This window comes from Dermacentor andersoni, chromosome 8 (genome assembly GCF_023375885.2).
Source record: "Dermacentor andersoni chromosome 8, qqDerAnde1_hic_scaffold, whole genome shotgun sequence".
NCBI classification, from domain to species: domain Eukaryota; kingdom Metazoa; phylum Arthropoda; class Arachnida; order Ixodida; family Ixodidae; genus Dermacentor; species Dermacentor andersoni.
In genome coordinates, this window is record NC_092821.1 from 3653946 (window position 1) to 3679868 (window position 25923).

The 25923-nt window shown below is 46.7% G+C and overlaps 1 protein-coding gene across 3 annotated transcripts in view; it reads right to left on the reverse strand.

Annotated features, from left to right (window-relative positions):
• The window catches only part of LOC126526682 (DNA excision repair protein ERCC-6-like), a 332661-nt gene that overhangs the window by 275501 nt on the left and 31237 nt on the right, over positions 1–25923 (reverse strand). For all 3 annotated transcript variants that reach the window (XM_055068344.2, XM_055068345.2, XM_050174540.3), the window contains exons 4-5: positions 23925–23982; positions 10967–11386 (exon numbers count right to left, since the gene is read on the reverse strand). In XM_055068344.2, the coding sequence (XP_054924319.2) occupies positions 10967–11386; positions 23925–23982 (478 nt within the window). The remainder of the gene's footprint in view (positions 1–10966; positions 11387–23924; positions 23983–25923) is intronic.

Here is a 25923-nt window from a genome sequence, read left to right on the forward strand (position 1 = left end):
TGACCTAAGGCTACCACACCAAAAGAAAATTCATAAAATGGAAATATACATACGCACAAATTTGAAATTCTGCTCTCAGCACTTTGTAATATGTAGATTAGGCTTTCTGCTAAAGAAAGAATTAGTGCTCTAGCTGTTCTAGATCATGAGATATCACTCCGACAGTCTAGTGAAGTGACCCGAAAACATGTCTTGAGAAAAGTGAGAAAACGTGTAAAACCCTACTTTATTTACAAATTTACAGCTGGAACAGCTCAGTAGGCACCAGGCATGTAGTCCTGCTGACTCCCAGCCCCTGTGTGCCGCTTTTTGAGGGACTGGCTCAAATTTTCTGATGCTTTGCACTTCTTGGCTGATGCTGCCATTCGACGCCTATCTTTCTCGGCCATGAGGGTGCGACTTTGCTCGCTCGGATTTAGACATACAGTCAAACCCACTTATAACAATATATCGCTTTTAACAATATATCGGATATAGCAATGGACAGCCGCGGCACCGTCACCTTTGCAGTGTGTTCTATGGTAAAATAAACCGCTTATAACAATGCTATCATACTAGATTGTCGGTTATAACAATTAAATGTAGTCATTTGGAGCCAACCCTCACAGAGAAAAACGCGCAAACGCAGCGACCACGCTGGCCAAACTACTCCGCCAAAAGTGCGCGCGTGTATGCGGAGCCGCCCGCACAGGGGCGGTGAAAAGCTCACGTGACGACGCATTTGAGGAGAATGGGGTGAGCAGGAGAAGCAGGAGAAAAGACGGGCGCTTTCCTCTGGGCAGAGTAGGAGAGGGAAGGAAGGCATTTCTTTTGTTGCTTTTGTATCGGCGCGCAGGGAGCAGTCCATTCTGAGGGTGTGCCGGCTCGTTGAAAACACTGCAGTTGAGTGTGGGCTGCCCCATCTTTCCCATTCTCCTTGGTTGCTGCTTCACCAGTTGCACGTGTTCCGAAGGCAGCGTACAGTGTCAAAGCAGGTGCGTTGCCAGCGAGGTTATCGTCATCTGCCATCACCGGCCTTGGTCCTACTGGTTCTGCAAGCCCATCGGATCCCCCCCAGAGTTCAACGATGGAGGATTCTCCTTCAGGAAGCGCGGCCAGTGTGGCTAAACTGGATCAACTGCTGCAGAAGAGAAAGTGAGCGGCAATATCTTTGTAAACGAAGCGAAACATTTTGAGAGCACAGAGGTGGTGAAAAAGTGTGCAACTTAGTACGCAAGTACGGCCTGTCACAGCCGACAATTTCAACCATTATCCGCAATGCGCTCAAGATGACTGAAAACGAATGCCATGCTAGTGCTGGCCATGCTATGGAGGACGGCCGGAAAAGGATTCGGCATGGTGCCTACAAAGACGTGGGGGAGGCACTGTATCAGGTTCCTTAGTGTTGTGTCTCAGCAGGAGGCCTCAAGAATGATTGATTCCCTGCGGGACTTCATTTTTGCAAAAAACCTTTCGCTTGGACATGTTCAACATTTGGGTGCCCTTCAGAAAGACATCGGCAAGATTGCCGCGAAGCAGTCGAAACTCGCCGATTACGGGTTTGTTTCAGCAAAGAAGTGAGAAGTGCAAGCTATTTTGCCCTCATTAAATGCTCTTAGGTATTCATGTTTTCTTTGTTTTTTTGGGGGGGCGCTAAGGGATTTTCAAGCTGAGAGGCAGCCGCGGCAACCTTCTCGTATTTTTTACAAGGCCCTTTTCGGGACGACCAAAACGATGCCTCGGCGGAGCTGGCATGTCCCTTGCTGTCTGTGACCCCTCTTTGCAGTTGTTATGCTTTTTTTCGTGCAACCCGTTTATAACAATTATCGGTTATAACAATGAAATTTTCATGGCACTTCAACATTGTTATAAGTGGACTCGACTGTAGTTCTTTCATTATGGCCTTTGCGGCCCTTGGCCTTGCACGCAACGATGTTCCCAGTATGACCCACGTTCAGTTCGGCGTAAAGTTCGCGAACCGAACGCGCGCAGTCGCTCGTCAGATTACGTGCTGCGCGATCGGCCACTGGCGTCAACTTCGTCTTCACGTAGCTCTGGCACGTTTTCGTGTGAAAAGCCTGACGGCCGATGTCCATCAATGAGACGAACGTCATTGAACACGGTCTGTCGGTTCCCCGTCGCCTGCATGGCACGCGTAGCCAAAACGTTCACAGCAAAGGGTTTCATTCGTTCAGCACTGTGAACGCGCGGCGAGCTCCACACCGACGCAATCTCTCCACAGTTTGCGCACATAAAACACAGCTTCACAGCAAGTCCGTATTCCCGCTCGTCTCGGATGACTTCTAAGGCACCACTGCAGATGTTGCAGTTCGCAAATGTTAATAAAGTGTTCACGGCACTCAAATCCACAATCGTAAATGTAGTCCAATCAGGCGGGCGAAGTGCATCGTCGGTACCGTCACCCACAAACTCGCGTTTCCTCTCTGTCGCTGGAGCGGAAGACAACTCCGATAGCTTTGCTTTGGCTTTCGCTTCCTCCTCCTCCCGCTTGGAAATGTCCGGTAGATCGTATCTTGCCGTACGCGAACGCTGGTCGAAGGGTCCACGGCAGGCGGACTTGTCACAGTATCCGCAGCAGCTGATGCGGTCGTTAGGCCTGCCATTGCTGCATCGACGATTTCGGCATCGGTCGCTGAGGTTGTGGCGTCCTGAGCGTTTTGCAGTGTTGAGCAGCATTTTTTGAAGTTTTCGATGAGCGTCTGTCGCACTTTCTGCGCACCAAACTTGTGCCGCGTTCGAAATTTGCGCTCCGTTTCAGACATCGCGTTGACACTGGGGCAAGATGGCGCACCTCAGTGCGCAGCTCCAAGCGCGGAGCAGACGATGGCCATGCAGTTCCACCAATCGGGAGACAAGCTCAAGTCATGTGCACCGAGTGACGAATAGGAGGGCGTTCTAGTACCTTTTTTTGCCGCGCATTTTCTAAGTGGCCAATGATTGAATGGGGCCCGTTCTGGCGGGAATTTGAAGGGAAAAGTCGCCTCTTTCAAATGAGACCAAGATGTCCGCGCTAGCACACGTGGAAGAGCAGGCGCGCGTTTCGGAAAATATGCCGTTTCAGCGCAAGTTCCGCCTGAAATTCAGCTAGTACCGTATTTACCCGCGTATAACCCGCCCCTGCGTATAACCCGCACCCCTAACTTTGAACTCGGCGGAAAAAAAAAAAAAAAAACTCGCGTATAACCCGCACGTTTACCTGAAAAAAAAAAATGAGCGCTAGAAAGATGCAACTCACACTCAGTGATCATTTCGTTTTCAGAACATTTATTCAAACGACCGCCACCACGTCACTGGTTATCCGATTCTTAATCGTCGCCGCTCTCACTACTGCCATCCGAGGCTTCATCGCCACTCTCAAAGACGTAGTCGTCCTCGGAACCATCCAAACTATTACTGATCGCACATTTTTTAAAGCTTTTCCGCACCAAATCGGCCGGTATCGCTTTCCACGCATCCACGATCCACTGGCACAGCAATGGAATATCAGGCCTTCGCACGCGTCCCGTCGGTGTGAGGGCGTAAATGCCGTCGGCCATCCACTGGGCATACAGCCGCTTCACGTGTGCCTTGAACGGCTTGTTCAGGCACACGTCGAGTGGCTGTAGCATGGACGTCATGCCGCCAGGTATTATGACGAGGTCGGTGCTGGTCTCGGCAAGGCGAGCCTTCACCGCATCAGTGCAGTGGCCTCTGAAGGAATCTAGTACGAGCATCGACCGGCGTGCCAGCAAGGCACCTGGTCTTCGCTCTCAGATTACTCGAAGCCAGTCACCGACTAGGCCACTGTTCATCCACGAATTTTCTTCCACACGCACAACGATTCCTGGGGGCAGTGGAATGCTAGGTAGCGTCTTGCGTTTGAAAATGACATACGGGCGCAGTTTCGTGCCGTCAGCCAAAGCGCATAGCATGACTGTGCAGCGCAGCTTGGCATTTCCGCCGGTCAGCACGCTGACTGATTTGGAGCCCTTTTTTTCCATGGTCGTGTCCATCGGCATCTCAAAGTACACAGGTGTTTGATCAGCATTTCCCACCTGAAACAGCAAATAGCTGTGCTCCTTCCGAAGTGCGATCACATATCGTTGAAAGTTCAACAACTTTTCCTCGTAGGCTTCAGGAAGCCGCTGGCACATGGTTGTTCGCCGCCGCATAGAAAATCCATGTCTTCGCATGAAGCGCTGAAGCCATCCACGGCTTGCACGAAACTCACGTGGAATGTTCAATTCCCGGGCCAACTTCAGGGCTTCCATTTGCGCCATCTCAGTCGAAACAGCGTGGCCACGACTTCTCTGCTCCTCAATGAACTTCGCAAGCTGCGTCTCGAGGTGGGGGTACGCGCCAGTCTTCGGACCCCGAAACGCTCGCCTGTCCCGGTTCGTTGCTTCGAGACTCTCTTTTTTCTTCCTCCAGTCGCGAATGCACGACTCGTCGACGTCATGCTGTCTTGCAGCAGCTCTGTTGCCGATTTCTTCGGCAGCGGCTATAATCTTTAGCTTCTCTTTCGCTGTGAAACACTGCCGTCGAGTCGCACTCATGATGCCAAAACAAAGCAGGCAAACAGTGCAAACTGGGGTAAGTACACTAAACAGCGCCTAACGCGAGGCTCAACAATGCTGGCCTTTCGTTGGCCCTTCATCGGCTTGACAAGCGTCGATGACGATGGGGATGGCGGACTACACGGGGAGGCCGCCGCACATTGCGGTGAAGCCGACCCCCCCCCCCCCCTCCCAAGGAAAAAATTCGCAGATAACCCGCACCCCCACTTTTTAAACGCGTTTTTTCACATTTTGGTGCGGGTTATACGCGAATAAATACGGTACATGTCGTATAAGGTGTCACTGTGGCTAAAATACTGATGTTATCGGTATGAAATTAACAATATAGATGCAATAATAGCTGTACATTCCAAAAATGCAATAAAAAAATCGAGTTTTTTTCGCGATTTTTGGTCGCCACAACCCGTGTCCCCCCTTAAGCATGCGGATGCCAAAAGAAGCAGGCTAAACAGCTGCAGTAGTTTCAGCCAAACAAATAAATACTTTGTGTGAAGCTTCATGTAAGTATTTACTGTGCCACGATTGGGGCGCAATCGAGGATTGTTATTTGGAGTACGCGTTCGGTTGCGCGGTTGCGACTTCGGCCGGTGAACGAAGTCGATGCTGCCTGTAGCACAATTGCCCGCGCGCTCACGGCTGACAAAGTTGGCATGGCCTAGGCCAACTGTGCGTAGCGCAACCGAACGCGCGCTCTGAACGATCCCTGATCGCGCCATTGGTTCACTGATTGATTTGCATAAGGTTTTGAAGCTTTTTTTATGGGATTTTATATATCGAATTCTGGGTATATTGAACTATTTCGCGATCAACGCACTGTTTAATATATCGAGGTTCAACTGTATATTCTAACCTCATGTCTTTTCTTGAATCTAACACATTTTTTTTCTTCACGCCAACATGGTTTTAGGAAGCTTTCTCGTGGGAAATGCAACTAATTACTTTCCCTCTTGTCTTGTAAGCCCTCTTGTCTTGTTATCGCATAGCGTCTGACATGTGTACTATGCACGATAAGCTGAGGGGGCGTAGTCCCACTTCTCTGTATATGGTCGCACGACCATCTGAGGGGCGTGGCCCCATTTTACTGTATAAGATACCTGCTCAATAAATCCCGGGCACTCGTGCTCTGGCAATCGCAAGCATGGGGCCATGCTGATACATGGTGTCAGAAGTTTCTAGCCCCTGCCCACATCCGCTCGTCTGAAGGTTAGCAGTTGCCGAGGTCATCGTTCCAAGGCTGCCAGCATGGATTTCATAAAGCCACTGGAGCCGCTGCGGTTTGAAGGTGACATAAGTAAGAACTGGGGGCTGTTCAAGCAACAATTTCAACTATTCCTGACTGCAACGGAACCATCAAGTAAGAAAAGAAGCATCGACGAAAACCGCGTTGCTACTGAGCGTCGCTGGAGAGGAAGCCATCGAGATCTACAACACCTTCAGCTTCATGGAAGACGAGTTAAAGGACGATTACAACGCACTAATCAAAAAGTTCGACGAATACTTCGCTTCTCGAGTCAATGAGGTACATCAGCGCTACCTGTTCCGTAGCCGAATGCAAGAGCCCGGTGAGCCTTTTGAGCAGTTCTTACGAGATCTGAAGACGAAAGCATGAGCGTGTAACTTTGGTGGGCTAGCAGAGTCAATGATCAGAGACCAAATTGTTTTTGGCACAAACGATCCAAGGTTTGAGAAAAGCTTCTTTCTAACAACCAGTTGACACTGCAAAAGGCCGTAGAACAGTGCAAAGCAGCTGAAGTAGCAGTAGCGAACCAGGAAATTTGGATGCGAGAGCAAAAGCAAGTCGCCGCAATGCACAGGATGAGTCGTGCTTCGGAAGTAAAGCAGCGCAAAAGTTACAAATGTCAAAGGTGTGCAAGGGTGCATGCACCACGAAAATGCCTAGCTTACCGACGAAGATGTCGCGCATGCCAAGGGAAAAACCACTTTACTATACGTTGCAAATCAAAACCGCAAGTAGGCGAGTTGCAAGGTAGTGAAGATGATTTTCAAATTCTCGCTATCGGAAATAAGTGTAGCTGAGCAGACTGGATGGTGAAAGCGAAGGTGGGAGGAAAACTGATTGATATTAAAATGGATACTGGATCACAGGCCATCCTGCTTCCTTTAGCGCTGTAAGCACAGATGAACCCGAAGCCACAGTTAAAGCCCTGCAGTGTGGTGTTACAATCCTACGGGGGAAGCGAAATCAAGCATTTGGGAACCGTAAGGCAAGAAGTGACGCTGCGCGACCGCACTATCCCTCGAGATTTTTTCATTGTCCACAAGGGAGCCCAAACAATTCTCAGTCTGCAGACATGCGAGACCATGGAGCTAGTATCCCGACAAGTACACAGCGTGTCGCAAAGCAGCTCAGAAAAAATTGTGAATAAATTTCGCCACCTTTTTTTAGGCTGTATCCAGTGCCACTATCGCATGGTCCTGCGCGACGGAGCACTCCCAGTCATCCAGCCGGCGCGTCGAGTACCATTGGCCTTGAAAGAGCAGCTTCGACATGAGCTGGAGCGCATAGAGCGGGAAGGCATAATCACGAAGGTGACTGAGTCTACTAAATGGGTAAGCCCTCTTGTCACAGTGCGCAAGAAAAACGGTAAAATACGCGTGTGCATGGACCCGTGTAAAATAAATGAGGCCATTAAATGAGAACACTTCGAAATGCCTAGGCGAGAGGACACTGAATCTGAGCTCGCAGGAGCTAAAGTGTTCACTCTCCTAGATGCAAATTCCGGTTTCTACCAGATTTCGCTTCACGACGAAACGTCGAGAATCTGCTCTTTCGCAACGCCTTTCGGTCACTACCGTTTTCGCCGATTGCCTTTCGGCATTTCGTCAGCATCGGAAGTGTTCCAAAAGGCCTTAAATGATATTTTTGAGACTGTACCAGGAACAAAGGTATATGTCGATGACATATTGCTTTTGGGCATCATCAAGGCAAGAGCATGACGAACAACTGAGGTTGGTGCTAAAGACTGCAGAAAAAGCAGGGCTAACATTCAACCCTGACAAATGCGTTGTTGGAGTCAACAAAATAGAGTTCCTAGGGGACGTAATTTCTGCAGAAGGAATAAGGCCGAGTTCCGCCCTCGTTCAGTCTATGCTCCAAATTCCAGAACCGTGTGACAAATAAGCCGCGCAGAGAATGCTCAGAGTTATAAATTATTTCGACAAGTTTATTCCAGCACTGGCAGAAAGGATGAAGCTTTTGCGCAGCATAATCAAGAAATATGCAGTGTTTGATTGGACGCCAAATCACGCGAAAGAATGGCGTCAGATATGCCACACCTTAAATAGTAAACCGTTGCTGTCAGTGTTCGACCTAGCAAAAGAAACAAAACTCTCGTGTGACGCATCACGCAGTGGCGCAGGCGCCGCACTCTTGCAGAGCCACAACGGCACTTGGAAACCGGTCGCGTATGGATCGAGAACACTTTCAGAAGCGGAAAAACGCTATTCGCAAATAGAAAAAGAAATGCTAGTCATTACATACAGCTGCGAAAAATTCGACCACTTTGTGTACAGCCGAAAGGTCTTCATTGAGACCGATCATCGCCCTTTGATTGTTATCTGTAAGAAAGCAATCGGTGACATGCCACCCAGGCTACAACGTTTCTTTATGCGATTGCTCAGATATGGCTTCGACCTGCAATTCGTTCCAGGAAAACAGCTCGTGCTCGTGGACATGCTGTCTCGAGCACCCAGCAATTTGGACACGGATGCGGTTGGCACCGCTGACGAAGTGCACGCCATGAGTACGGTATCTTCACTCATCAGCAATGAAACATGGAAGCGCCTCGCAGCAGAAACAGCGAAGGATAGTTACCTGAAAGTGGTACTGCAAAACTTAATAATGAATAAGCCAATAGACGGTCCGTTGAAACCATTTTCATCTGAGCTATCTCATATTAAAGGTGTCCTATTCAAGGGGTGCAAGGTAGTAATTCCAAGCAGTATGAGGCGAGAGACTTTGCACAGGATTCACGAGGGTCATCTAAGAATCGGCAAATGTAAAGCTAGGGCTCGTCGTCTCGTCTTCTGGCCTGGCATGAACTCGGAAATCGAGGTGTTCGCTCAGAGGTGCGCTACATGTAAAAAGTATGCGTATAACCAGCCGAAGGAGCCACTTATGATGCGTCCCGTTCAGGACCAGCCTTGGTATTGCGTTGGAATCGACATATTCCACTCCGGCGGCAAGTCCTACCTGTGTGTCTATGACGCCTTGTCTAACTTCCCAGGAGTAGAATGCCTGAGACACTACAGCCAAGACCGCCATTGAAGCGACTAGTGGTACATTTGCCCGTTATGGCATTCCAATCGAGGTTCTTCAGAGAATTTCCACGTTTTCGCGCACTTACGACTTCAAACACATTACCTCAAGACCAGGATTCCCACGTTCCAATGGGTTATCGGAAAAAGGGGTACAGGTGGTCAAAAAGCTCCTAAAGAAAACGACCGAAGCTAAACAGGATTTCTGGTTGGCACTTTTGGCTTACAGGACTTCTCCCTTGGAGTGTGGCCGGTCGCCAGCGGAGATCCTCCAAAGCCGCCAACTACGAACACTGCTGCCTGCCTTCGAAGCACACCAAGTTGTCAAGAACCATCAGCTTCAAACCTCCGCGCAGCCACTAGCACCACTCCATGAAGGCGATGTCGTGTGAGTCCAGGCCGGCACGTGGGCCACGAAAGCACAGGTTCTGAAACCATCGACGTACCCCAGGTCGTACCGTGTCATCACGCCGGAGGGGTGGTCCTTTCGACGCAATCGCAAGCACCTACTACCGACCGGGGAAACCTTTCAGCCTGACTTCATTCCCAAGGGTAGTGACGCGGAACCACAGTGCTCGACATCTGCTCGTCACACCAACGACACAGCGCCGAGTAATAGTGTTGCGACAGCCGCGGACATGTCCCACATTGCACCGCCAACGCCAGCCAGTGTTACGGCAATTGCAGACATCTGAGTGTAACCTTGGAATCATCGCTATACCAGATCTGTAAATAATTGCGCTGTTTATTTTGTTTTCTTTCTCGTAACGAAAGAGGATGTATCGTATCGCGTCTGACATGTGTGCTATGCATGATAAACTGAGGGGCTCTGTATATTGTCGCACGACCGTCTGAGGGGCGTTGCCCCATTTTACTGTATAAAATACCTGCTCAATAAATCTTGGGCACTCGTGTTCTGGCAATCGCAAGCATGGGGCCATGCTGATACACTAACGACTTGTTTGCAGCTGCAGATAAGAAAAAGATTATTAACTGTATATTTTTTGACTTTCTCACATAATCTCCTTCTTTTAAAAATGTCCAAACTAAAAATAGATCAGAACATTTTAGACAGGATAGTCTGCTTCTGTTCGAAATGTTCTCAATATGTGCATGCCAATGGCTTTGATTTTTCATCAGTGTCAGTTACCTCAGGAGTTCCCCAGACCGCTGCTATTACTTATATAAACTGATGATTTGGCTGTTGGAAGTAAATATTAAATTAAGTGTTGTGCTGATCATTGCATCCTACATAGGCAAATTAATGAACCTAACGGTGTTCTTGCTTTGCAAGGTCACATAAATAAGCTCTCGTCTAAGGGTGATCAATTGTTAATGAGTCTTAGCATTACAAAGTGTAAAACAATGAGAGTATTGCGCATCCTTAACTCAAGTCAGCCTCTCATTTACAACCTCAACGACACACAAAGCAGCTGTTTGCTTTTATATATACTTCGGTATACACATTACACAAGACCTATCATGGAATATGGTATGTATGTTGACCTTTTAATTAGGAATGCCAGCTGCACGCTTGGCTTTCTGCACCGAAACTTCTGTTCTGTCCATACCCATGTGAAACTTCTGCTTCATGCATCCCTCGTGAGATAGAAGCCAGAGTATGCCAGGTCTGTCAGGGATCCATCTAGTGTTACCTCATCGCATGCTCTAGAAAGTGTTCAAAACCGTGCCGGCCGTTTTGTTGTATCCAATTACTTCAGTGAAGTGAGCACACCTTCTATAAAATCAACGCTTCGTCTTCTAGTCTGTTATTGCAATGCATGTGCTCTTGTTTGTGTTTGTATCATAAGATTTGTTTGACTAATCCCTTCCTTAAAGAACAGCTTCTTCTGGCTTCCACCTACGTTTCCTCTCACAGTGACCACGAATTCAAAGTAGGAGTTTCTGCATGCCGAACCAACCTTTTTTCTAATTCCTTTATAGCTAGCACGAGCAACGAATGGAATAATATCCCTTCTTCTGTAGCTGCAATTACTGATGTTACTGCCTACAAGAAAACATGTTTGAAGAGTTATGAGCATTAAAAGATACCCACTCCTCTATGTAAGGCCTTAGAGAATTTAAGAGTACCGAAATAAATAAGTAAGTAAACATGAGAATAGACACGTTACCTTTTACGACAGGCAAGGGTTTGCAAGAATCATCATCATCGTCATCGCTGGCCAGGTATTCTTCTTCGGGTCGATACTCATCATCATCGTCAGACTGCCCAGCATCCTCAGAGTCGCTCACTTCAGGATCCAGAAGGAATTCCTCATCCAGCAAGCTGTTGCACGATGTCCGTGCACGAGGAATTCCCCTGCGCACCACTGTGCCCAGCTTCTCTTTCTTCTTCCTTTTCCGAGGCGGTGCCACCTGGCGCACCAACTTTGCACCCGCACTGGTTGAGGGCAGCACAGAGCAGCCAGTGTGGGGAGCAGCAGCTGTGCCAAATGGTGTCATCTCACCGGTACGAATCAGCATTTCCTCTTTAGTCTCCTCTCGGCCAAGTGCCCCTTCGAAACAAAGCTTCGCATTGTTGCCAAGCTCCCCTGCATCACAACAAAACACATAACTGGAGCACCATCTCATTCAGTCATCTCTTCCTGAAGCAAGCGTCATCACCATTATTTGCTAGTGGCTCTGGCAACCTTTCGAGAATTTTGCTAAAGCAGTTACTCAACCTCAAATGATGCCAACCTTGGAACCCAATCTTCCCTTAACACAGATAGAAAAGCTCCCTAGGTTTCTGCAAGGTGGGGTTTGTTCAGCTTGTCAATATGTTTTCTGTAAAAATAAATTCTTGTTTGTCTTGATTATTGCAAATTCTATAATTCAAGCTTTTTTCTGAGTATTCTTAAACTACTTAAATGTTTGTCACCACTCTAAGCTAAAATTATTCTAAAGTGAAGCGTAAGAAAATATGGCAGAGTCCAAGGACAGCGTAATCATCCTGAGATGCTTGCAGAAGATAAAGGAGGCTAGAGAAGCTGCGAAAGGACAACAAACACGATCACTTACTTGCCAAATCAACAGTGCATCTTCTTCACATGGGTTGAAAATATGCTAGGCTTGTGCGAATATTTAATACATTAAAATATTCGATTGAATAATATGCTATTCGATATTCACTCAGACTCGAATTCAGTATTTGAAGTTTACAAAGTATTAGAAAAGAACGAATATAAGTATTTTGCTGCATATAACTGGCCCTCCCAATTATTCTACCATGCAAATTCTTTAAAAATATGCGTACCAGCAGAAATAACTGCATATAATGCCCTAATCTTTGTAATAAACAGTCTCCATTCACAGATACACGAATTGATTTAATTTTGGCCAGCAGCTCTGTTCCCACCTCTTTGGTGGCGAAGAACTTGGCCCTACAGGTCAGCGTGGCCCAGGCTGTCACGAAACTCACCTCGAGGTGACATTGCACTGCTGTGAAGCCACACTTCAAGGCTAAATTGACATATAAACGCAGCACACTTTTAATGCTCAATTTCACAGGCACTTGTTATACACACACCCAAATTCTCTACCTGCTCGATTGCCCAAACATAATATTCAAATATTATTTGAAGTTGTCGTATGGTTTCCCAAGAGTTATGCGGCCGCTGTGAATAGACTTGATTTGACACAGCACTGAAAAATAACTTTGGCGACCGACACCCACCATAACGAAACTGTTTAGGCCTAGCAGCTAAGAGAGCTGTGGTGGATGGCAAACCGGTCCGGCAAAGTTTGCAGCTCATTGGTGATCGTGCATGTGGGGGGGCTAGACTGAGAAGAGCATTGTGCAGAACTTCCACAACATGGCATAAACTGCTGGCACTGAGCAGTCAAGGCCGCACTTCATAGCATTGTGACGATTCGTACGGGCAAATGCTCCTGCGGCCTCGGCCACCACAAAGACTGAAGCACAACAGTGAGCAAGAGCCTACAAAGAAACTTTCTCTGATGCTGTAGTTGTAAAAAAGGTTAAACTTGCTTCTCTTGCGTGAAAATATCTGACTAACAGCACTTTGAAAATACCGTATTTACTTGCATAATGATCGCACTTTTTAGTAAAAAAAATTGATGCAAATTCAGGGGTGCAGTTATTACGCTGGTTAAATCTCCCGAAAAAAAAAATTTTTCAACCCACGTTAGCAGCGGGATGGCAACAGGTCAACAAATAGGCAGAGCTGCCGTTGCATGTAGTGCGGAACACCAAAACAAAAATGGCAGCCGGCAGAGCAAGCCGAACGCGCCGAACGCAATTTTTCTTTCTTCTCATGAGTACATTACATGCATTAAAACAGTTTCTTCCGTATCAGTAATGAATAATATCGTTAATATCGGCAAGTTTGCGGCAATAACATAGCCATGTCCACTTTGAGGGGACAGAAACAGAGATGGGCGCGCTTAGCTGCCAGTGACATAGAAACACATGGCGGGTATGCTACGGAAACTACGGCATTTGTCTTTGCTGCTGTCCTAATATGGCACGTTTCCACGAATATCTTAGCTGCATTACAAACGTCGGCCTATGAATAGGGTACACTTCTAACATATTTTTATTTTTATTTATTTACAAATATATCAGTGTAAACGTGGACACTATCGTTGCCGCTTGCAATTTGTTGCGTGCCCACGAGTGCAGACGAGAAGAATCGAAAGGCGCCCTTCATGTTGTTGTTGTTGACCAAAACCATTATAAAGCCTACACATAATAAAGGCGAGTTTGGTTGTAGCTTTCTTTTTTTGTCATGGAAGTGCCGAAAGTGATGAAAGGAATGAAATGGGGCATCTGCTTAAGACTGTTTGGTGTGTGTAGACTGCTTGGTTTGTCTTGGAAGAGTCGTTCGTATAGCATTTGACAGATGGTAAGCGCAATCATTATTAGCTAGACTTGGCACATGACATATCGCTGTGGCAAGTTCGGGGCGTGATCATTACATGGGAAATAAAAAAAATCGAATTTTGACGACAAAATTCTGGGGCACGATCATTACGCGAGTGCAATCATTGTGCGAGTAAATACGGTAAACTGGCTCCAGAAATGCACCTGTTTCCATTTTTGCAAGAACCAACTTTTCTTAGATTTGTCAACAACTGGCTCTTATGCCCAGTTTATATGCAAATCTCACTATATTGAACTATATTTCCTTTGAAATTATTTATCACTAATTACTATTTGCTTTGACTTGACTACGAATTAAAAGATTGATATTCGCACAAGTGTATAATACAGTAAAACCCAGTTAACTTGGAATTTGTAAAAACCTGGAAAATTTTCTAGATAGGCAATGTTTCTAGATAAGCGAATTCACAAATGTATAAGCCCAAGGCTGGGCAAACTTACACAGAGTCTTTCAAAAGAGGCGCCAGTAGCCACTAGATTTCTCATAAAAGCTCCAGAAGCAAATACCAGAAGCGGTATTTTTAGTAGATCCCTTTTGCGAGATATTCTGCGACTCACAAGCATCTGCAGGCAACAGTGAGCTTTGCACAGAGCCAAGAAAATGCTGTTGCACATAGGCACAGACATTTCAAAAACCTGGTGGTATACCAAAATGCTTGTATCACCAAAAAGTAATTGACTGGGAATACTACCTCAGGGCCTCGATTTTGTAGCCATGACTTATGCTTGATTACATGCCGCTGTTTCATCCAGCATTCTCAGCTGACTTATCCCATTCATAACATAGATGGAGAGTCGCTATGATCACTGACAAAGCATGATAAGAAACGGCATCGGAAAGGGCAACGCTATAAAATCGCGACTCTGAACTTAAGAAAATGCCAAAAACATGACCAACATTCGCTGCAGCTGCCCCATGAACTTGAGGATTTATGTTGTGGAGGTGTACCTCCTCGCACTTATAGCGCTTCGTGAGGGGTCAGAGCGAATTCCACCTGCATTATCAATGAAGCCACAGTCGGCCATGAACAATGGATGATAAGAGTGGCGGAGTTCAGGCAGCCTACTGGCAGCCAGCTAGTTCCGATCCTAATAGGAAGTCACATGGGCTGGGATCCCAAGACAACCCAAACCTGCCCGAAGTTTGCAAAATCGAATGCCGGGACAGCTGGCCGCATGTAAACATGCTATCAGCATGGCAGCGCCCGAGGCCGGTGTGCGCTCGGTGTAGTCGGCCCATTTATGCGTTGTAAGCATGAAAATATATAGTTGCATTCAGGGTTCGCGCAATTTCGCACGACTAGGCACAGGACAAGCACTGAACCAACCTCACCTTCCACAGCGCAACAGATGGCCTACGACGTAACCGGTGACAAGACGCAAAATCGTGATTGTATTCTCGAAGTGATAGCTCAAAGATTCCTGCTCGCGATTACTTCACCCACTGGCGACATTGATGAGTTGGCGTTGTGTCATCACTTCACAAGACATGAAAAAGCAGGATATCGAGTATGTCTATTATGCATAAAATTTCGTGCCTACCTGCTTGGGCTTTCATTTCAGAAAGTTTGTTGTGGCTGGTGGTGCTTCTCATTTTGACCCTAAGGAGCTGGAGATGCAGCTGGCGCATGAAAATGCGCGGTGCCTGTGACCAGCGAAAAGTTTCACACGAAAAACAACATTGGTCGCGATCATGAGAGCAATAAACCAATGCACGTGTGTCTAATGTATGTGTGCTTATTACTCAACCAGTGCACTCTTACATCAACGGCCTGCAATTCGGACACATATCGGTTTCAAGCTGCCACCCAAGCATACAATGGAGAGATGGAGCAAACACGGGATAGCTGCAACGCCTTCGCTAACTGCAGAAAAAGGAGATATCTCCGTATACATACGCGAGATATGTAAAAAGGAACACCACCAGAGAAAGACGAACCGAAAATGTACCAAAATATGTGTGCATGAGCATCTACAACTTGTGTGGAACACGATGCAGATAACATGCACGCATGAGAGCGTGGCACGTTGGTCACCGCCGCGAAGAAGCCTTGGGGACACACACACATACACACAAAAGCTTGAAACGGCTCACCATTGCTCGTATCACACCATTTCGCAATGTGGAACGGTGTATTAGCACCTAAAAAGATAACGCTAGAAACAAGGAAATCTGAAGATGACCGTAGACATTTCGCTGGGCGAGGTAAATTTAAGTCCTCAAGCGCCTGCGTTGCAATTCGTGAAGTTCCCGCAAAGATGGCGGCGAGCACCCTTCGCCTCTTTTAGTCGTCTGCTAGCCAGAGAACTTCCATAGTGCAGCCAGACCAAAATTGTCTTGGCAGGTTCTGGCAGGCTGCGGGTAGCCAGAACCGTCCAGCCCAAGCAAAACGAAGATGCTCTGGCTGGCTCTGGCAGCCCGCGGGTAGCCAGAAGTGGAAAATCAAAGAATCCCAATCTCTGGTTCCGGACAGGCCGCCAATGGAAACTGACCCTTGCAACGTTTAACACCTGAACCCTCTTGAATGAGGCTAGCTTAGCAGATGAGCAAAACGGGGACAAGGTGAAAGCAGGAGCCAATGTTTCGACAAGTGGACTTGGCTTCTTCAAGGCAACGTATGCTTTCCTCGCCACAGTATATATATAGGTGGGGTACTTCTAAAGGGGAGAGGGTGTAAGGCAGGTGGGTGCAGCAACGAGGGAAGGTGTGTTAGCGTGTCAAATTGAAAATAAAGGAATGCTGTGCACAAGGCCAAGGCCAGGCCAGAAAAATTTCTGATTTCCAGTGTCGCTGGTGGTGACTGTTGTAGTCTAAATATTGCTAGCTATCCGTAGGCTTCCGGTAAAGTATTAAAGTGGAAAGTTGGGTGAGTTGGTATACGTTCATAATTTGTAACAGTACGAACAAGACGATGACGGAGTGAAAGGACACAGGAGGAGCGCTCGTCCTGGGTCCTTTCACTCCATCGTCTTGTTTGCGCTGTTACCATTATGAATGTACTATTCTGGTAAAGTGTCGTTCTCAGTTTCCCGTTTTCTATGTAGACCGTCGTGTCCAGGAAGTTGATCTGACTAGGAGAGTGGCGAGCAGTAAATTTAATACTCGGGTGAAAGCGATTGAAATGGCTAATTAGGTCGGGTAAGGCGCTTCTGCCGTGTTCCCACATTATAAATATGTCGTCACTGTAACGAAGATAGGTGTGGGGATTTAAAGGGTAGAATTTCAACATGTCTGCTTCAAGCTGTCCCATGAAAATGTTTGCATACATGGGAGCGAATGGCGTACCCATGCTAGTGCTGAAAGTTTGCAGGTAGTGAATAGAATAGAATTCTAAATAGTTGAGCGTGAGAACTAACCTAAGGAGTGATAAGTAAACTTCCGGAGCGTGCACTTGGGGATTGATTGCGAGGGATCTAGAAACGGCTTCGATTCCTTCACTCATGGGAATGTTGGTGTAAAGGGCAGAACAGCGTGGTTGGAAAGGATTTGGTTGGCGTTGATGCCGTCGATAATTCGAAGGAAGTGCGGCGTGTCTTGAATGAAAGATGGGAGGGTGGTGGGGATGTTTGACAGGTGGTGATTTAAGAATTTAGATAGTGACTCAGTAGGTGTGTTATTAGACAGAATAGGCCGACCTGGGGTTCCTGCTGTAAATATTTCTTCACCCGGAGCTTTATGTATTTTAGGAAGAAGATAAAAGCTGCCTGCTTTATTGTTCTTGGGCACCATCAAGCGATATTCAATTTGCGTGATTAGTTCCCTGGACAGGAGCTCCGCTATTGTGTTTATCACAATATTGCTGTAATCTGAAGTTGGGTTAGATAAACAAAAAATAAAAAGAATAATAAAAATAAAAAATAAAAAGAATAAAGATGGGTTGGATCGCATACGGCAGACATTGTCAGCTCCTGACTGGAAGCTTACCATTATCATAAAGGAGGATAGTGTACAATCAATGCATTTTACCAGTGCTGAGATATGAGACTTGAAGACTGACAAAGAAGCTTGAGAACAAGTTAAGGACCACATAAAGAGCGATGGAACGAAGATTGCTAGGCATATCGTTAAGAGACAGAAAGAGAGCGGTTTGGATCAGAGAGCAAATGGGTATAGACAATATTCTAATTGACATCAAGAGAAAAAATAGAGCTGGGCAGGTCATGTAATGCACCGATTAGATAACCGTTGGACCATTAGGGTAACAGAATGGATACCAAGACAAGGGAAATGCAGTCGAGGACGGCAGAAGACTAGGTGGAGCGATAAAAGTAGGAAGTTCACGGGTGCTAGTTGGAATCAGTTGGCACAGGACAGGGGTAATTGGAGATCGCAGGGAAAGGCCTTCGTCCTGCAGTGGACATAAAACAGGCTGATGATGATGATGATGATCGGACATAAGAACACTATTTTTTTTTCTAAGCAGTTAAATTTTGCCCACTAGGCAGCAATTTTTGAACGTGCTCCGAGGTTTCACAATTGTCAAATTAGAAAGCAAAAATGGCCACCCGCTATCGGTGGTTTGAAATGCTGCTTTCAAGACCTTACGTGCCGCACACGGACACTGTGTTGCATACCCTCCATTTTGGAGCCAAAGCACCCTCGCGCTGGGGGGCCACAGACGATGTGGCGAGGAGGACTCCTCCACCTAAAACGGCACTGCTGAGGTCGCTGTGGCTGAAGCCCCAGACACTTGACACCCCTCAAACTGCATGCAAATTAATGGCGGGCGCATTCTATGAACAGCGACGGGCGGTGCGGTGGTGCCTTTCAGGTTTGGAGCAGGTTGCTTGCATGTGCCGGGTGCAAGAAAGCCTTTTTGGCACAGAAAGAGTATTCTGACTTTCCCTTTCTCTCTACTCTTCCCCTTTCTCGTACCATCTAGTCAAAAATAAATTAGTCTTCTTGATGCGCTCGAAGAGAATGGATATCTGTCATTTTTCCATAAGTTAGAAGTTCTCCGTCTCTTATTCGACAACATTTTGGTACCGAAACCCGGGAATAGGGACGTCAAAAGATGGATATCGACAGAATAACGTTAAGAAGGGCTGTGGTGCAGACATCTACAACCAAGCTGCTCAACGAAGTACCCACCATGGATGGCAGCGCATCAATCGGTGAGCTGGAAGAAAAGATAAATCTTCTTTCTTAAAGAGGACTCACTGAAAGAGCTAGATCGGGAGATAAAAAAACGCGTTGAAGATGAAGTTTTCGAAGAGGAAGTTTTGTGCATGCTCCAAAATGTACAGAGAAAAGATCAGCATGGCGAAAACAAAGGCACAACGCATGCTATGCGACTTTAGCTGCACAAATGCTTCATCAGATCGCACACTAAAGTCCTCAGACCAAAGAGGAGTTTAGTGCAAATGACTCGCAAATACGCCCCGCCACAAAGCTGCCAAAGCTCGAAATCAATAAATTCAACGGAGGGCTTCGAGAGGGGCAAGGGTTCTGGAGTCAGTTTGAGTCAACTATCAACACTAACCAGAACTTCTCAAGCGTAGACAAATTCAAGTACCTCAACAGCTACATGACAGGAAAGGCGGCGGCTGTGGTAGCAGGACTTGACTTGTTGGAAGGCAACTATGAATTTGCTCTCTCGCTAATAAAGGAGAGGTTCGGCAGAAAGGAAGTAATTATAGAAGACCACATGTCACGGCTACTTTACATCAAGCCAGTGCGTGACTCATGGAATCTCGGTCAACTGTGCAGCCTCATCAACAAAGTAGAGACAGGCGTACGCAGCCTCACTTCTTTAGGCGTGAGTGTTGGCACTTATGGAACTTTGTTACTGACCATAATAAAGAAAGCGGTGCCTACCAACCTTCGCCTGGAATACTAACGAAAAAATGAGGCTACGAACTAGGGAAGTGAGCTGGAGGTGCTCCTGCATTTTTGAAAAAAGAGGTTGCGACACGGGAGATCATATAGCGGGCCAAAGCACCGAGAGACAACAGTGCCGAATTGATAAAGGAAAGGCCCAACAGCAATATTAAAGAGGCGAACATGCCTACTGCAGCGGCACTGCACACCACAATCAAGGACAGACATGTTTTTTGCCGCAATTGAACACACACAAAAGGCAGACACCTAAGGACAACACGGGCGGCACTTCCAACTGTTGGAAGTGCCGCCTGTGTTGTCTTGATGTGTCTGCCTTTTGTGTGTGTTCAATTGCGGCAAAAAACATGTCTTTTAGCAAGCACCAACTAGGCCAACAAGCAGTTCTGCTGCAACATAAATCAAGGACAGCACAGGATGTCTACATTGTAATTCGAATGGCCATGAGACCAGCAACTGAAACGCAATGATATCTGTGGCGGATAAGAAAGAGGTGCAGAAGCATGACAATCGGTATTTCCGGTGCACAACAAGGGGGCACGCAGCAACAGAATGCCATAAAGCTAAGTGGCTCAGGTGCACGCATTGCAACGGCAGACACTGTTAGGATGTGCGACTCTCACGCATCCCCTGATATGTTGTTTTCCCGCATAGCTCCTGTCTCCTGTCATTCGACTTCGCCGCGTGGCTTGGTGCCCGTGGCAGTCGGTGTGGTTGAAGCTCATTGCGAGAGATGGCGCTAGTGTGGCTCTGCTAACGCCACCTAAGAGCGGGGTTACTTGGGCGCGGAAAGGAGACTGCTCTTGCTCTTGGGTTCGGGATCGGCAAGCGGCGCGGACATTCCATGTGTGCGCCGATCCCTGCTTCTGCGAGACCGTCTCGCGAGGCCTCGTTAGAATGCGCCACCATTCGCGTGACCGTACGCGCGAACGACCAGGCATTGGTGTACAGCATGGGGTGAACATATTCGCTCGTTATCCGGTCATGGTGAATCGGACTTCTGCGATTTTGTTGCGCGCCCATCGGCATGTTTGTGGGTGGCAACTCGGCTAGCAGGCATTAGTCTATGAAAGGTGCAATAAATGCCCTTGTGATTGTTTGCCCTACTGTGTTGTCGTTCCTTGTCCCAAGAGCACGGGTGAGAATCCCACATCTGGCGCCCCACGTTGGGCGCCAAATGTGGAGGTTCCACTCTGCGTGCGACTAGGGCTGAAGGCGAGCTCCAGATCTAGCCCCCCACAGGCACTCCGTGGTACTGCCCAACACGTAGCACGGGAATCGCGGCTACGTCGGGTTCGAACGAATAAGGCAACCAGTGGCGTCAACTGTAGCAATGTTTATTGCTACCAGCAATAAAGAACACTGGCAGAGGGGCGGCCTCTCTGTAATAAGTAATAATAGGTTGGCCTCATTGCCCTGGATAGTCAGGCAAACGAAGTCACTCGCGCGTTGCGGCAGGTACTCCAGTCCAGGAGGTTAGAGGTCCGGCATCAGAGAGAGAGGGTCTCCCCCGGTGGCACTGCTTTGTACCTTTTTACCTTGGTGAGGGGAATGTCCTCGTCTGTCAGCTACCTGCCCGCAAGTCGGGGAGGAAGGGTGCGCGTGCGTCGCGAGAGAGAAGCGGGAGAAGGCACAGTGCGCCTCTCCCGTGTCTATGCGGGCTCTCGACGACGCGGGGGAAGATGGGTGCATGTGCTCCCCACAACACTTGACAATGTGCGACCCTGACTTTGGAAGTCACCGCAACACATGAAGGGGATGCATCTTCATCACCGGTGATTGAGCAAGCCACGGTGTTGAAGCCCTCATTGGGCACGGGAGATAACTTGATGTGCACTGGAGAGCAGCAGTTTCTCCTACAGACATCGCGAGCTTGGATAGAGGGTCCACGTGAGAACAGTGGTCAGTTCTTTATGAGGGGGAGGTCGCAATCAACTCACGCCCTTTGACTTTCATATATGATGATGCTCAAGAGCCAGAACCACTGTCACCGGCGCACTTCCTAGTCGAAAGTTGACGACCCTTCCTCCACACCTGCTGCCGGACGAAATTCCTGGCAGTGGATGCATCTCTCACAATGCTGGAAGTACTGGACTGCCATGGCCAATGGTTTCTGGAGACGGTGGCAGAGAAAGTATTTATTGGAGCTCAGATCGGCACATATATGCCGACCAACGACTTCAAGTGATCTGAAGAAAGACGCCTTGGTGCTCCTGAGGGAAGACCGCTTGAAACGCCACATGTAGAAGACCGCCAGAATTAAGGAAACATTTAAGAGTAGAGACGAGACGGCAGGGGATGTTCCTGCAAATTGGTATTAGGTGGAGGAACAGAGGTGAAGTGACCGATACAGCTGCTTCCCTTTGAGATTTTGGAGCAATGAGCTCAATAATAGTTCGCTCATCCGGGGGAGGTTGTTCTATATCCTCCATTTCGGAGCCAAAGCACCCCCGCACTGGGGGCCACCGATGATGTGGCGAGGAGGACTCCCCCACCTAAAACGGCACTGCTGAGGTCGCTGTGGCAGAAGCGCCGGACACTTGAAACCCCTCATACTGCATGAAAATTACTGGCGGGCACGTTCTACGAACGCGATGAGCAGTGGTGCCTTTCACGTTTGAAGCGGGTTGCTTGCATGTGCGGAGTGCAAGAAAGCCTGCTTGGCACTTTCCCTTTCTCTCTACTCTCTTTCCTTTCCTGTACTTTCTAGTAAAAAATAAATTAGTCTTTTTGATGCGCTCGAAATGAACGGACGTCTGTCAAAAGTTCTCCGTATGTTATTCCACAACGCTCTGTGCCATCAAATGCGAAGGAGAATTACATTTTTGTTTTCTAAGCAGTTTGCTTTTTTCCTGCCAGGGAGTAATTTTTATGGCCCCACCCTGGCCAAATTGCCACACATTTCGAATAGAGTTTTCACTCACTCCTAAGTTTCGGGAACATCAAAGTAGAAAGCAATAATGGTTGCCTCCAGGAGCAGCACACATGCTTCAAAAGATAGCATGATTAGGCTGTGTCTGCGGCTGATTTTATCGATGGATCGAGCAGTAGCGAGTTTGAGGATGCTGTTTTGTCGTCGAACTTTGACTCTGAGAGCGATGAAGACACAAACCAGCTCGGAACATTAGCAGCTGCAGCCTGGCAAGCCCAACTATAGTGCTTACTGTCAAATTTTTGTAGTGGAATACTTGTTCAATGAAAAATGTAATTTCTTCGGTGATAGTGCCTATTAGATGGCAATACATTTTCTATATCTCATAATTTTCGTTGTTTTTTCTTAGAAGATACAAGTGTCTTTACAAAAAATTTGTTCAATTTTATTCTACAATTTTGATTCTGGCAATTTATATATTTTTTTACTTATTACATATTAATTGAAGCCGTCGTCAGCAATGCCTTTGAGGACGTCATTAACCTTATCCTCCTCAGTCATGTTCGGGTCAGCCTTGGCACAAAGGGCCAACACGTCGAGAATGTACAACACGTAGGACTCGGTCGACGTCTGCACACGTGTGGCAAGGGCTTTCTTGGCGTCGACTTGTCGACCAAATGGATTGCCAAAAAGGTCGCGTAGCTTGTCTTTGAAGAGATCCCAGCTCGAGATCTCCTCTTCGCGAGTCTGGAACCACGCCAGTGGAGCTCCGTCGAGGTAGAAAAGAACGTTGGCAAGCATAATAGTCGGATCCCACTTGTGAGTGGTGCTCACACGTTCGTATAAGCGGAACCAGTCGTCAACATCAGGACTGCCGACTCCGTTGAAAACACCAGGATCCCGAGGTGGGGAAACAGCGACGTAGGTCGGGGCTGCAGGCGGAGACGCTTGCGCAGATGAAGTGCCGCCAGCAAGAGCCGAAGTTGCATTGTCACCGTTGCAACCGCTGCGAAGCTCCATGACGGGTACGGGGAACGTCCACCTCCACCAAATTAATGTTACGTGAAGCTGAAGCCGAATACTATTTACAATTTATTTACAGGTAAGCTCACGGAGGCCAAAATGGCGACGCTATATCAAACCGGAGCACACGTCGTCTTTATCCTCCTCAGTGCAGCCACACTGTGGCGGCTGTTCTGTAGCAATATATCGCATTAATAAAACTTTTATGCATGAAAAGTAAATTTTTTGTTTAAGTATTACATAAAATATTTACTGCAGTAGTTCCTTCAGGAAAGAAACTCTGGCATAGCCTACAAAAAAACACCATTTTCCCCATGGCAGGGAAAGCCAAAAATACATAAATCTAGGCGAATTTCCTTGCGGTTGGTATCAGTGATGGTACCAAACCACTGACAACGCCATGTTTAGGCCAGCAGTGGCAGCAGCAGGATTACTGCAAGAAGGCCTTACCCTCTTCAAGATCTAGCAGCCTCTTCTCCTCAGCTTCCAGCTTCCTCAGCTCCTCCATCTGCATCATAAAAGCACTACAGCTAAAAGTCCAGATTCCAAGGCTCCAATACCTGCGCTGCACAGTATCAACACCATCATACACTATAAAATGGCACCTGTGGCACAGCGAGAAAGCTTAACCTAGCCAAATGGTTTAGCGACCTCATCTTTTTTACTTCTCTGTCAAGCTCAAGCTTTATTCATTCATTCATTCATTCATTCATTCATTCATTCATTCATTCATTCATTCATTCATTCATTCATTTATTGGTTACCTGCATCGCCCCGTAGGGCATTACACAGGGAGGTTACAGACTTGAATGAATACACGAACAAATTATTTCAATGCGTGGAAAAAAGCATCATTTTCTGTGATGTATACAATGCTTGATGGCGAACTGTTCCAAACTCGAACAGTTGTAACAAAAAAGGAATAACGGAAGACGTCACCCTTACAAGAAAATTCCCTGACCTTCAAACAGTGGTCAAGTCGCTTAGATATGTAGTGTGGTGCCTGCATATATTGTTTGCAGTTTAACTCGTTCTAGAATAATAAATATCGTGAAAAAATTTTAATCTGATATGCCTTCTACGATCCTTCTGCTCTTGCCATTTAAGTTTAAGTTTGCTTTCTGTCATGCTAAGCTGCCGGCTATAGTTACCAAGAACAAATCTAACTGCCCTATTCTGGATTTTTTCTAATTTATTTATAAGCTCAGATGAGTGTGGGTCCCTACAAACACATCCATATTCAAGTATTGAACGTACATGACTGAAATACAACTGCGTCTTTAAGTTACTTGGTAAATGACTAAAATTCCACCGCAAGAATCCCAAAACTGATGCTGCCTTATTTCCAATATAGCTAGCATGCTTGTTCCTTCGTAAATCAGAAGTAAAAAACACACCTAGATATTTAAATCCCTTGCTTATGTTTAGAGTTGAATCATGATTTCTATACCTATACGGATGATTAGTTCGTTTTCTTGTGAAGGTGACGTGAACAGTCTTATTTATATTTAATAACATATCCCAACGTACACACCAGTCCGCTATAGTATATAGGTCAACTTGCAGGATTTGTGAATCGGAAATGGCATCTATGACTCTATAAACAACACAATCATCGGCAAACATCCTGAATAAAGACTGTATACCAGTTGAAATATCATTAATATACAATAAAAACAACAGTGGCCCCAACACTTAGCTTTGGGGAACTCCCAACGTAACTTTTATTATTTTTTTTATTTAACAATACTGTAGGCCTTTGCACAGGCCCAAACAGGAAGTGGATTGTAAAAATACACATGAGCATGGAAAAAACAGGAAGAAAAAAAAATGAAAAGATATAGAAAACAAAAGAAAACTGCCAAAGAACAACACTGGTATTCAACACAAGACACTTTCTTTGTTTCTCATGAATCATGGAATAACAAAAAGTGCTCAAAACAATTGCAATATTAGTCGTGTAACATTCTTGTAGTTAACTGATGCATATTGAGTAGATATACCATTCAGAACCACAGCCTGTTTCCGCAATGACAAATATTCGGCAATCCACGCTATTATTTTACCATCGAAGTTATAAGCTTTTAATTTGGAGAATAGGAGACAGTGTGTGACTACATCAAACGGTTTACTGAAATCTAAGAAAACGCAGTCCACAACTTGTTGCTTATCAACTGCCGAGGCTAAATCGTGAATAAACTCTACCAACTGTGTATTGCAAGATAAACCATGCCGGAAACCACGTTGACTGGGGCTCAGGAAATTATGCTTAGTTAAATGGGCCATAACGTAACTGTATATTACATGCTCCATAATTTTGCAGGTTATACTAGTTAAGGAAACGGGCCTGTAGTTCTGAACGGAGTTACGCACCCCTCTTATGTATGGGCACGACTCGCGCTAATTTCCAATCATCAGGCATGTCGATTTCATTGAGGGACATCTGAAA